The 12,690-nt window shown below is 42.7% G+C and overlaps 1 protein-coding gene across 2 annotated transcripts in view; it reads left to right on the top strand.

Annotated features, from left to right (window-relative positions):
- MAP3K20 (mitogen-activated protein kinase kinase kinase 20) overlaps nucleotides 1-12,690 on the top strand; it is a 147,277-nt gene that overhangs the window by 82,638 nt on the left and 51,949 nt on the right. For both annotated transcript variants that reach the window (XM_084812965.1, XM_084812976.1), the window contains exon 11: nucleotides 418-553. In XM_084812965.1, coding sequence (XP_084669091.1) covers nucleotides 418-553 — 136 coding nt within the window. The remainder of the gene's footprint in view (nucleotides 1-417; nucleotides 554-12,690) is intronic.

Here is a 12,690-nt window from a genome sequence, read left to right on the forward strand (position 1 = left end):
GGTTAAATGCTAGTTTTTAATTTGCTTAGCACTTTTTAACATAGGAGGTGGTATTCGAAAGTGGTACCCACCACCCATACCTTGAAGTGATGCACCTCAGGTCCACTTAATTCTGTTTCATTTGTAATGAACTTAATTTCATAACATTCAAGTAAAATGTAATAAAACCAACAACACAAAACCCTGGGATTTAACTTTTCTACCTATTTTAAAGTGGTAGTTCTGGGCTTTATTTGAACATTTTTTGTTTTGTTTATGGTTCAAACAATCCTCTCTTGGTGGTAATTAAATGTCCTGCATGAGTTCGTACTGTACTTTTCACCCTTTCACATTTAATTAATATTCATGTGGAAAAAAATTATGAACAATTTGTACTTGTCAGGAAAAGACATGACTTAACAAATTGTCTCTGTGTAGATGTGAAATAGAGGCAACCTTAGAGAGGCTAAAGAAACTGGAACGTGATCTGAGCTTTAAGGAGCAGGAGTTAAAAGAACGGGAGAGACGCTTGAGGATGTGGGAGCAGAAGCTAACTGAACAATCCAATACACCTGTAAGTACATAAATGCTTGCTCTTTTATTGTTCATCACAGTAGAATCTGAAATTCCAACAAAAGCTGGGTTCCAAAGAGCTGGTTAAACTATGCCTGATGGATTGTGTTCACCCAGTGGGATTTTCACACTTTCACCTCTTTTGAACATGCCCTATTGGAGAGGACCTTATTGGGTCTGTGACCATAATAAATAATTCATTTGTTCATGTTGGACAGAACTTTTGAAACTCCCCATAGTTTTAAAAGTGGTTTGCCATACAGCATGAGTGGCAGCTTTTTGAGAAACAAAGCACTCTTAGAACGACTTGGACTGTTCTTTGGATTCCAGTGAATGTATAGCCCTATTCAGGCCTTCTCTTACCTAGGTAGATCGAACGCGTGAGGACAGAGAGCCCTCCAGGCCTGTCCCTCTTCCTCGTCACATCTGCTGATTTTCCAGCACTCTGGCTCAATGCGGAGCGCCTCCACAAATATAGGAGAGTCTCCTCTTCAGAGGTCACCGTCCATGAGTGATGAGAGGGTGATGGCAACCCATGAGGAGCAGGGTGGGGCTGGAGTGCTCCCCATTCTCATGTATTTGATCTGCCTGGGTAAGAGAACAATGGAATAGGGCTTATATTTAACTTTGCATGGAAAGGCATGGTACCACATGTTTAAAATAAGCAAGCCTGTTGTCTCAGTTAGTAAAGTGCATCCTGTAAATGTCATCTACTGCATTATAAAAGCCCGTAACAGCACAATCCAATACATGTCTAATGGGCCTTACTCCCAAGTATGTGGGGATAGGATTGCAGCCTAAATGCAGTTGTTTGACTTCAGGGTAATGGAGAGAAAATCCCACAGCTCCATGTGGTTCTCTCTGTAGGTGACAACAGGAAAGTCCTGGGACATATGCAAACCTGCTCTTTTAGATCAGCAGCTCTTAAATTTTGTTCAGTTAGGGACCACTGATCTTTGTGTGTCATATCATACTGCTAACAGTATATGCACATACAGAATTCCAGCATAAATGTTCCAATCCCTGTGTAAGCTTTTAATATGTAAATTGAGCTCTTGCTCTTGTATAGGTGTGCTCAATGGAGGGAGAACGCCCATGCATGCAAAAGAATGCGTGATCAGATCAGCTTCCTCCACTGAAGTGAATGCTGATGCCCCTGCACATAGTGGAGCCTGGGTGGGCATCCTACATCTGTAACAAAATTCGGAACCATTGCAACTTGCAATTCTAAAACTGCTACTCTAGTGATACTTAGGATTTTAATTATTATTTACTACACTTACGTCCTACTTTTCCTTCGAGAAGCGCAGAGCATCTGAATGGGGGACTGCCTGGGATCTCCACGTAAGACACTGACCAGGCTGTGATCTGCTTTGCTTTAACAGTGTGTTTGCAGATGTGCCTACCGATTGGGGGTAGCATTTTTTTAAAAAAAGAATGGATTCTGATAAACAGCCTTGAAGAGCTGCTGTTTGCATTTAAAAAAAATTAAGAAGTGATTGGACTCTGTTTTCAAAATTGGTAATTATGTTATAGATTTATTACTAATATGATATGGCCCTAAAGGTAGTCTGGTGCAGGAAGGAGGTCCAGAAATCTATGCCGATGATACAATAGAACTCAGTCCAAATCATGGCTTATATATAGGCAGTGGATCTTATGAGAAGGAACTAGGAATAGAATTACCATAAAGATCTATTTAGTCGTATTAATTTTTAAAGGAACATTTCCATATATAAGTAAAGGGCAAAACATAAGTAACATTTTCTACGTAAAATGGAACTCCTTGTTCTCCTCCTCTAGGAGTAATTACAACTTGGTTTCATATGCAGTGAAATCATATGCCCAAGAAAAGGCTGCTAGAAAACTGGCATATAAAGTATGCTTTCTTACCTTAACATTTTGAGACATTTGATGTAAATTAACTGCAAGGCTTCCTGTTTGCATTATTTACTTGTGTTGCATTTTACTTCTGCCCAAAATGATGGGCAAATAGACTTTATCTCCCCTGCCCCTAAATCCAACATCCATTTAAAATGTTGATATATTCTGCATTTGTTACAATCTATTGCCGTTTTGTGATTGACTTTACAGTACACATTATAATTATTCTTTAGTATAAGGAGCAACTTTTGGCTTGTTCACTGTTTTTGCACCTTCTTTCTGAGAAAGAGCTTAATGGCATCTATATGACTGACACCGCATGGGTATTCCAGCTGTGAACATGTAGAAGCATATAATGATGGAGCATGAGTGTTTCCCAGAAGCACGGTGATCTGTGTTCTCAGTAGGCAGCCTGTAGGTTTTCTTTAATGTCTGCGAAGATCCAGTAGCTAAGATATGGGCCATCACCTACATGGCGCACCGCATGAAACATAGCCCTAATGAGCCAATCTTTTCACCAGCAAGGCTAGGGATTTTTATTCTGTGCTTGCTTATCGCTTCTACTTTTCACTGGCTGATTGTGCTGAGGGTGTTGTGCTAAAGCCTGTTGTGCTTAGCATAAACTTCTTTTCTATAGGACATTAACATAACCATCCTATTGCAAGCAAATGCAATTCTGTCTGAAGATAAAGTAGGAAGCAGAGTATCTTTTAAACTTCTTGAATGAACAGCCATTCAGCTGAAAGAGCTTCTGTTATATATTTGAATGGTGAAAAATCTTGCTGTTTCTTGGTATGCTTTCCCTTCTTTCCTTTGCTCCTTAAGAAATTAACTTCAGAACACTTCTGCACGCAAAGACAAATCTAGATATATGGGAATGTACAAGATCAAAATGTGCTCAGGTGTTCTGTGAAAATGGCAAGCCCTATTGACAAGAGGTCTATATTTCTTCTGCATGAAGGTGGGAGCAGAAGCAAATTAAGATTAGGATGAAAGAGAAATAAACAGATGTGCAATTTTTCTTCCTTTACTGAAAAATCATTCATGGCAACTATATATGGGTGAAGAATCACCCATAACCCACCCTCAAAAAATCCATTCACAAAGAAAATAGTATGTCAGATAGACAAATAGACTAATCTTCTTTCTCCTTGACATTCAATTTTCTGTATGCGTAAATCTCTCTCTCTCTCTCTGTAGTATTTATTTATTTGTTGGTTTGTTTATTTATTACATTTCTATACTGCCAAATAGCCGGAGCTCTCTGGGCAGTTTACAAAGAACTGTAATAGTAATTGGCAAAACATAGGTAAATGTATATTCTTTAATTTCTGTCAAACATTTCAGCTTCCACCTTCATCAGTGACAGTTTGGGTGAGTTTGCACATCATGCTGAATCACCCTGAGAATAAGCCACCATGGGTTTGTTGTTTGCTCGCTAACCTGACAGATGATGGGTTGCTCTGTGGCTTTCTTTGGCTTGTTTCTCCCCTGATTCCCCTCAGTCCTCCTGCCAGCTCCCGGCATGTGTCCCAGGCATGTTTGCGGCAGAACTTGTTTCCTCTACATCAGCACCCTTTCTGCAACTGGTCCACTGGGGTTGCCGGCTTCCAAGGGAAATCCCCCCCCCCATCAGCTTGCCAAATGGAATGAATTTTTGGAGCCTTTATGAATGCAGTAATGCGTTTGCAAACTATAAAAATAAAAATGCAGGGGGAGAGGGGAGACCACCTGTCCTCTGTTTAGCCCAGCATACTGATATCCCCCTCTTGTCAATGTCCTTGTCAATTTCATATTTCACTTTGGTGCTTGCCTTGCTAGCAAAGGCCTTTCTTTTTAAAAGGCTGCTTCCTTTACTAGCAATTACACTACCAAAATAAGCTGTCCTGCAGAAACTGCGCTGGGTTTGGCAGTCTCAACAACCTACCCATGGTGGGTTGTCATGTCGTGCTACTAGGTGTGTTAATATAAGAGCTGAAACACAGCCCCCCTGAGTGACAGTTATAGAATGTTAGCACTGTGGATGGAATTCCGAGATTGCAGGTAAAGTGCCGGACAAGGTGTTATCCTCCAAGTTCAGGCCATTTGTGTCTGTCAATGTGTCTGTCACTGACATAGGTGGAAGCACAAATGTTTGATAGAAATTAAAGTATATTTATCTCTGTTTCTCCAATTGCTTTACCAAAAATAATTATTCTTATCACAGTTGGGTGCACCCCTCTCCGATCCAGGATTTGCCTGATTACAGCACTATTTGGTTGCTTTTTCTGTTTTGTATATTTATATATATACACACACACACACACACACACACACACGAGAAGCATTCAGTTATGCGATTTTCCTTCTGCAGTCTGAGCTTGCTGCCTCAGGGAGAACTAGTCCTTCATCACAGTTTTAAGAAACTAAGGAACTATCTGGTAGATTGCTGTGCTTAAAGCACAACCCACCTTCCCAAAGGTTTTAACTCTGCGAGTGTGTGTGTGTGTGTGGCAACTATACATATACACGAGTTTAAACCCACAAATTGGGGACGGGCATATGTATATATCTAATATAGAAAAGCCAGTCCCCAGTTTTTTATCAGCCGATGGGATTGTTTCAAAGCAAAGTGAGGGCCTCTATCTGCTGCTGTCTTCATTTCTCATAACTGCCCCTGGTCAACATGTAAGACTCAGAGACATACTTAGGAAATGAAGATGGAGGGCAGCTGCAGGCTGATGCTTTCCTCTGCAGTGCACTCAGCCACCAAGAAGAAGAAGGGGAAATAGAAAAAGGGACTCCTGACACTTCCCTCTGGTAAGCTGGGTGGGGTGGGGCTAGAAAGGGTATCAGTAAGCCAACTGGGCAGTTATGGAAGCCAGTACAAATCATGGATGGGAAAGGGAGAGCAGCAGAGCCAGCAGGGAACAACCCAGGGGGTTGGGGGAGGGTTGTGTGCTTATATGTTTGAATGGATGAGGGATGCATGTGTGTGAGAAAGAGGGGGAAAGTGTTTAGAGGGTTTTTTTGGAAGGATGCTGAAAAAGAGTGTTTTTTTCATTCATTCATATGTGCATGTATGTACAAAGGATATATGGGGTTCTTGCACTTGTGTGTGTGTGTGTGTGTGTGTGTGTGTATGAATGGATGGAGGATGGATGTGTGTCCATAAGTGTGTGAGAGAATGTCTATGGAGCGTGAGCTGGGATGAGAGACAGAGAGAGCAAGAGAGAGTGTTAGTATGGGTGGTGATACAGATGGAGAGAGGAAAAGAGATGGAGGAATGAGTTGACTGGCAGAGGGGGAAGAGAAAGAGTTTGCCTTCTGTAAAATAGGTTCCAGTTGCCAATGAAAACTGGGTTCAAAAGGATTGAGTGTGTTGGGGCTGAGCCCCCACCTCTGCTTTGTACTTGGTCTTTGGGGCAGTTACTTGTCCTTTGTGACTAGCCACACATCCCATGGCAGCCATTTTGTGGTGGTGCTCAGGATGGTTTCTCAAATTTCCAAATGAGACCACAGGCCCCCCAAAAGGTTGCCTACTCCTGGGTTGTTGTTGTTGTTCAGTCGTTCAGTCATGTCCGACTCTTCGTGACCCCATGGACCATAGCACGCCAGGCCTTCCTGTCCTGCGCTCTCTCCCCGAGTGTGCTCAAGTTCATATTCATTGCATCGGTGATGCTATCTAGCCATCTCATCCTCTGTCGTCCCCTTCTCCTTTTGCCTTCAGTCTTTCCCAGCATCAGGGTCTTTTCCAGAGAGTTTTCTCTTTGCATTAGGTGGCCAAAATATTTGAGCTTCAGCTTCAGTATCTGTCCTTCCAATGAGCACTCAGGGTTGATTTCCTTTAGGATGGACTGATTTGACCTTCTTGCAGTCCAGGGGACTCGTAAGAGAAGCAGTGGGGCTATGCAGATGGGGGCTGGTGTGTTCTATGGGACAAAGGAAACAAGTTTGGAGTTTGGTACATAATTGAATGTAGGGCAAAAAATCCACTTTCCAAACTGTGTAATTTCCAGGAGAGTGACAAAAGTAGATTTTTGAAGCTAAGGTTCCAAAATGGGGTATAATGGTCATTGGGCTCCATAAGTGTAGCTCACTTCATGCAGTCATCCATTTTCTAATGTAAAACATCAAAACACTAACAAGCAGTACTATTGTCAATTAAAAATAATAATCCTATAACCCGTAAAGCACTGGTATATAATCCATACAGAAATACACGGTGTTACAGGGAAATACATGGGGAAACGAAAGGAATTTTATGAGCAGGATATCATCATTATCCAAGTTGCCTGCAGCTTCCTTTCTTCAAGGATTATTAAACATCAGTGTCTGATGTCTGATGTTACCCTTGAGAGTTGGGGATGTTGGTTTCAGATACCTTAAGAACATAGCAAGCTGCCTTATACAAGGTCAGATTATCTGTCCACCTAGAATAGTATTGTCTACTCTGACTGGTAGTGGCTTTCCAGAGTCTCAGGCAGAGGTTTTTCTCATCACCTGCTGCAAGGAATGGATGGCTCTGTCAGTTTGGCTTCCTCCAAAATTTGTGTTTTTTAAATCTCAAGTTCTTTCCATCCAATGTATGGAGAAATTTGCTAATTTGGGTAAGTTCTTATCAAAAAACAAACAAAACGAAACTCTCACGCATCCTGCTACCTGATCCTTTTTTATCTGGAGATGCCAGGGAAAGAACCTGGGGCCTTCTGGGTGCAAGCCAAGTGCTATTGCTTCTCCCCCAAGAATCTACTTGAGACTAGGTCACGATATCCAGCAAGCAGTGTGAACTTCCAGCAGGGTGCTAGGGGAGCCAGGTTAGCAAATGGAAGGACGGGATGATGGCATGTGTTGTGACACTGTTGAGTTATTCAAAGCATGCTCCAGCTTTGGAGTGATCAAAATGTGCCTGAATAAAGGCCAAACTAGACATGGCAATTGCTTCAGTGCAATTAATGGGCATGTTTTTGTTAGGTAAATAGCAGCTTAATCCTTCATCTCCCTGCGATGGTCCCAACAAAAATTGCCTTCTCTGAAGCTGCTATTTACATTTCAAGACAAGCTCCCATTGGTTCCAGTGGAAGAAATTGAAACCCTTGAAATGCAAATGGCAGATGGCAAGAGTTTATTTTTGTCAGGACCATGGTAGGGGGAGAGAGAGAAAGACTTCCCTTACCTACCCACAGTCCTGAGGCTGCTCAGACTTCTTTTGGCTGCTATTTACATAACAAAAAATGTGCACATTAATTCCATTCATTCATTTAATGTTCCCCTTAGTTTGCCTCTAAGGCACAGCTTTAATCAAGGCTTATGAGGGCTGGACCCTGGGACTGGTTTTGACTTGGCCATGGAATATACGAAGGACCAGTAAAGAATAGTATGTTTTCCTCCCTTTTAGGATTCAGGACAAAGGCTGCCAGAGCAAAGGGGGTGAATTCAAGGCAGTCTTGAAGCCAGACACCTCTCATTTTAGAAATTAAACATGGGCTTTGTTATCTGATCACACCAGAGCTGCTGCTTCCCCTAGCATACCTAGATTTGAACAGGACATGGTAAAAACATAAAGAGTGCTAGGACAAGGATCATGATCCATGTTGTTGTTGTTCAGTCGTTCACTCGTGTCCGACTCTTCGTGACCCCATGGACCATAGCACGCCAGGCCTTCCTGTCCTGCGCTCTCTCCCAGAGCGTGCTCAAGTTCATATTCATTGCATCGGTGATGCTATCTAGCCATCTCATCCTCTGCCGTCCCCTTCTCCTTTTGCCTTCAGTCTTTCCCAGCATCAGGGTCTTTTCCAGATCCATAGCATTAGTTAAATTTTCACTGCAGCAGTAAGCCCTCACTGTGTGGGGAAAGACTGCAATAAAATGGTATTTTTCAACAGGAACATCTTTAATTTTAAATGTACTTTAGAAATTTTAGCTATGGAGCTCAGCTCTGTGTCAGTTTCGGTAAGAAACTGTATCTGAGGTTAAAAAAAAAGAAGGAAGGCTTAATTAATATGCAAGAATTAGTGCATAGAACTTATGTCAGGAATTGGAAGCAGATGGAGGCACATGCTAAGCAGAGAGTTTTCAAATTTAAGGGGGCTAAGCAGCAGCTGCACAGCACCTGCTCTGTCATTGTCAAATATTGTGGCGACATTGACATAGAATTGAAAGGAGGACAAATTGAGCAGTTTTATGGTTATATTATGGAAACTCTTCCCTCTTAGTCTTGATTCACACATGCAAATAGTGGCTACTTATAATGCAACTGCAGAATGCTCAATGCAGCAAGCCATTCATGTGAAGCAGCCATGTGTTTTTTTTCCTGGCATTTTTTTTCATATACCATTGCAAATGTGCACCCCTTCCCCACTCCGCCCCCAGTTTGCAGTGACATGTGATAATGACCTGAACTGGCTGGCAAGATACTTTAAACAAATGGCTTGCTGCATGGACCAAACTGCATCTGATTGCATTGTAAGCCATCGTGATGATGCTCTTTGCAAGTGTGAACCAGGATGTAGATCACAGTCCTGAGACCTTTTATTGGAGAATGTTTATGCTGAAGTCAGTAGGGCTATTCTAGATTTGGTGTATAAGGAGTGCATCCTTAGACTTCTGCCCATGGTTATGTGTGTCTCACAGTTCTTCATCACCCAGGTGAGCCCCACTCTTGCCCAACACAGCATGAACAAACTTCAAGTTGTCCTCCACTGAATGTTTGGACCCTAACCTCTGTTAACTTCTTGTCTGGATTGCTGCAATGCATTATATGTGGGGCTGCCTTTGAAAACGGTCCGGAAACTTCAGCTGGTCCAAAATAGAGCAACAAGACTGTTAACAGAGACTGGCCAGCAAGCTCATATTATGCCAGTACTTTTCCAGCTGCACTGGCTGCCAGTCCATTTCTGGGCCCTATTCAAAGTGCTGGTATTAACATTCAAAGCCCTTAATGGCTTGTGGCCAGAGACCTTAAGATCATCTTCAGAGGCCCTTCTCCATGAGGCCAGAGGAAGTGAAGCGGGTAGCTACTGGAAGGAGGGCTTTTTCTGCTGTGGCACCCCAGCTGTGGAATGAGCTCCCTAGTGAGGTTTGCCTGGCACCTACACTGTATTCTTTCTAGCACTGGGTGAAGACCTTTTTATTTTCCCAGGCATTTTAGCTTTCTAGACTTTTAGCTTTGCTGTTTTAAATCTGTATTTTAAATCCCTGCACTGCTGCTAGGTTTTATTCCAGTTGTATTGTCATACTGTGGTTTTAATGTTCTATATGTTTTATATTGTTTTATTGTGTGCTCCTTGGTTTTAATTTTTGTGAACCGCCCAGAGAGCTTCAGCTATGGGGCGGTATAGAAATGAAATGAATGAATGAATGAATGAATGAATAAAGCTCTTCTTCTCAGGCCTTTACCAGCCTGACCCTTACTCCTGGATGGTGCCTGCCTTAACCTCTAAGGTGCATGAGATCTAGAAAAGCAACCTTGCTTCTGTAGTGGGGTCTCCCATAGCTGACCAACCGTCTCCAGATCCTTGCTGCTGAATTCGGCAACACTTGAAGCCCAGTTATAGGGAATCAAAGAGTTTATTGAGGCAAGGGGGATATGGAAAAAATGGGCTGTACTATAAAACACTTCTATGTTACTTTATTGCTAGAAGTACAAGATATGTTTCAGGCATAGAACACTTCCGGCAGTCTTCAGACATCTTAAGTCCTGGAACCTTCAAATGAAAGACCCAGGCATGTTTCCAGACCTTTGAACATTAGACCCTTAGGTCTCATGTCACCCCTCTCCTCGCATCATGGGCTTTTCTATAAGATTTATTTATTTAAAAACATTTAAACCCCACCTTACCTCTGGGGACTCCTAGCTGGTTTACAACAAAGTCAAGAACTTAACATTAAAAAAAAATCCAATTTACAACGTAACATAAAACATGGAAATGGGATCTGTTTGTTCACTCTCCAGGTAAATTTCCACTTCTCAGTTGATTCTTTCAGTATCACTCACTTTCCCCTTTGCTCATATTTTTTATGCCATTCCTCCAAGAAATCCAAGGCAGGGTATATATTTATCCTTCTATCCATTTTATTAGCAGAACAGTCTTGTAGGGTAGGCTGAGAGATACTGATTGGCCACCATAGCTGAGTGGAGATTCAAAATCAGGTCACCTTGGTCCTTCTCCAACACTTTTACCACTTTTACTTTTACCACTTTTACCACTTATACCACTCCGGCCCTCAAAGCCACTATATATATATACACACACACACACACACACACACACACACACGTGCATGCGTGCGCACACCCACACTTGACAAAATGAAGCCAGATGTTAGCATGACCTTTGAACATGCATTTCTTTGCTTGCATTGTCAGGCTGAGAAGAGGGAGGCTGGACAAAGAAGGAAACAGTTTAGCCCAGGCACTTAGAATTGTAGTTACTGGGCCAGCTTGCACAATCAGGAAGCTCACCGTGTCTTATTTAACCCACAGTGGCCTGCACAGTGGCATGTACGGGCAGCCATTTTGAATATTCAAGCCGCAACCGCAGCTTGTGTCATCTGAACATGGCAAGGGTAAGTTGTTGGTGTGGTTAACAAACCACCCACAACCCTAAAGCAGCTCATGGGTTCTGGGTAGTTTGTTAACCACAGCAATAACCCACCTTCACCAGGTTTAGATGACACAAGAAGCTGTGGTTGTAGCTTGAGTATTCAGAATGGCTGCCCGTACATGCTGCAACACATTGTGGCTTAAATAAGCCACAGTGGGCTGTGGTGATTGTGAGAATCCGATCACTATGTTTTTTGGGGTGGTGGGTACATGCCAGATACATTATGTGAAACCTAACACAGAGGTGTGACTGAGAATGGCCATGTATTGGTACCTGTTGCCTGAAACATGCATTACATCAGGGCTGGGGGGTTTTCAGAGCGTTTGCCAGGTCGACCGCCAAAAAATCTTATTCAGACAGAGCTGGCTTTTAGAGTTTGTATGGACAAAAGAAATTAAACAGATTCCGGTGGGCTGGAAAGTGATGAAGACTTAACACAGCGCAGTGTGTCACTTCATTTCCCCCCAAAATGTGATAGTAAAGGTCTTATTGGCTAGACTAGATCACAGCAGGCGAACTTCCTTTTATGTGTAGCCCTAGTGAGTGCGTGCATGTAGTATCACATGCCACCAGGGAACTGAGTTTGTCGTGCCTCCTGCTATGTGTCCGTGCATTTGCTACCACATGTGTGGAGAGGCCTTTGGTCTCCAGGAGAAAGCTCTTGCGAGCTCCTCCCTATCTCCTCCCAAGGTGAGATCTTGTCCCCTTATGGTGAGTGGTCGCCCATGCTTCATACAGCTGTAATGTACAAAGAGGTTTACCATGCAGATCACTCCCACCACGTAGACAGGCTATAAGCCATCCCCAGTTAATCTTGGCAGCAGCTGACAATGACACGGAGACTCTATACCAGGGTGGCCAACTTTGGGAGATCTGGGAGTATTTTCCACTCCATTTTCACACTCCTGCCACTACCACGCTAAAAAAAAATGGCATTTTTTCTGCTGAAATTCGGTGGAGCACCAGTACAGAGCTTTAGAAAGGACAAATTAACTTGAAAACAAGCTAAATTGTCCTTTTTTAAAAGCTCTGTAAAGGTTTGCTGCTGAATTTGGTAGTGGGGAGGCAGTGGCGGGGGCTGCACAAGAGGATGAGGGGGCTGCATGTGGCCTGTGGGCCACATGTTATTGAACCCTGGTGGTCTATACAATCCACGTAGAGCGCGGAGCATGTGCTACACAGAGGCTGTTTGCCCCAGGCCTCCGCAAGGCCAGTGTAATGTGGACCATAGCATGCTACAGGAGAGAATGGGAGAATCTGCCATATCAGGAGCACTTCGTGCACATTGCAGCATGTGTGTGGTTCCAGATCAGGGATCCTATGTACGTTTATCAGTTAATTCCCATTTTCCAGTAAAAATTGTAAACTATTGCAGAAGTAGTGTATTAGTACTGGAGAGTAAGGATTTGTTTCTGCTCCTTCCAAAACTTGTTGAAAGCATGTCTCTTGACTTCAGTGGTAGCTTTTGATCCTAGTATCAGAAGGGGCACATAAACAAACATAATCTGCCAGTATGTTTTGCCATGGCAGTACTTTGTACTGGTCAGGAATCTTTCTTCTGTCCTTTGGAATATTTAAACAAGTATTTTAAGTACATGTGCTTTTTGATTTTAAAACAGAACACAATTGCAATCTTTTTTTTTGCTCTGATAAAATGGTATTTTCATGA

Source organism: Heloderma suspectum, chromosome 1 (assembly GCF_057233095.1).
Source record: "Heloderma suspectum isolate Gila_16-S chromosome 1, 16-S_ref, whole genome shotgun sequence".
Classification (NCBI taxonomy): Eukaryota; Metazoa; Chordata; class Lepidosauria; order Squamata; family Helodermatidae; genus Heloderma; species Heloderma suspectum.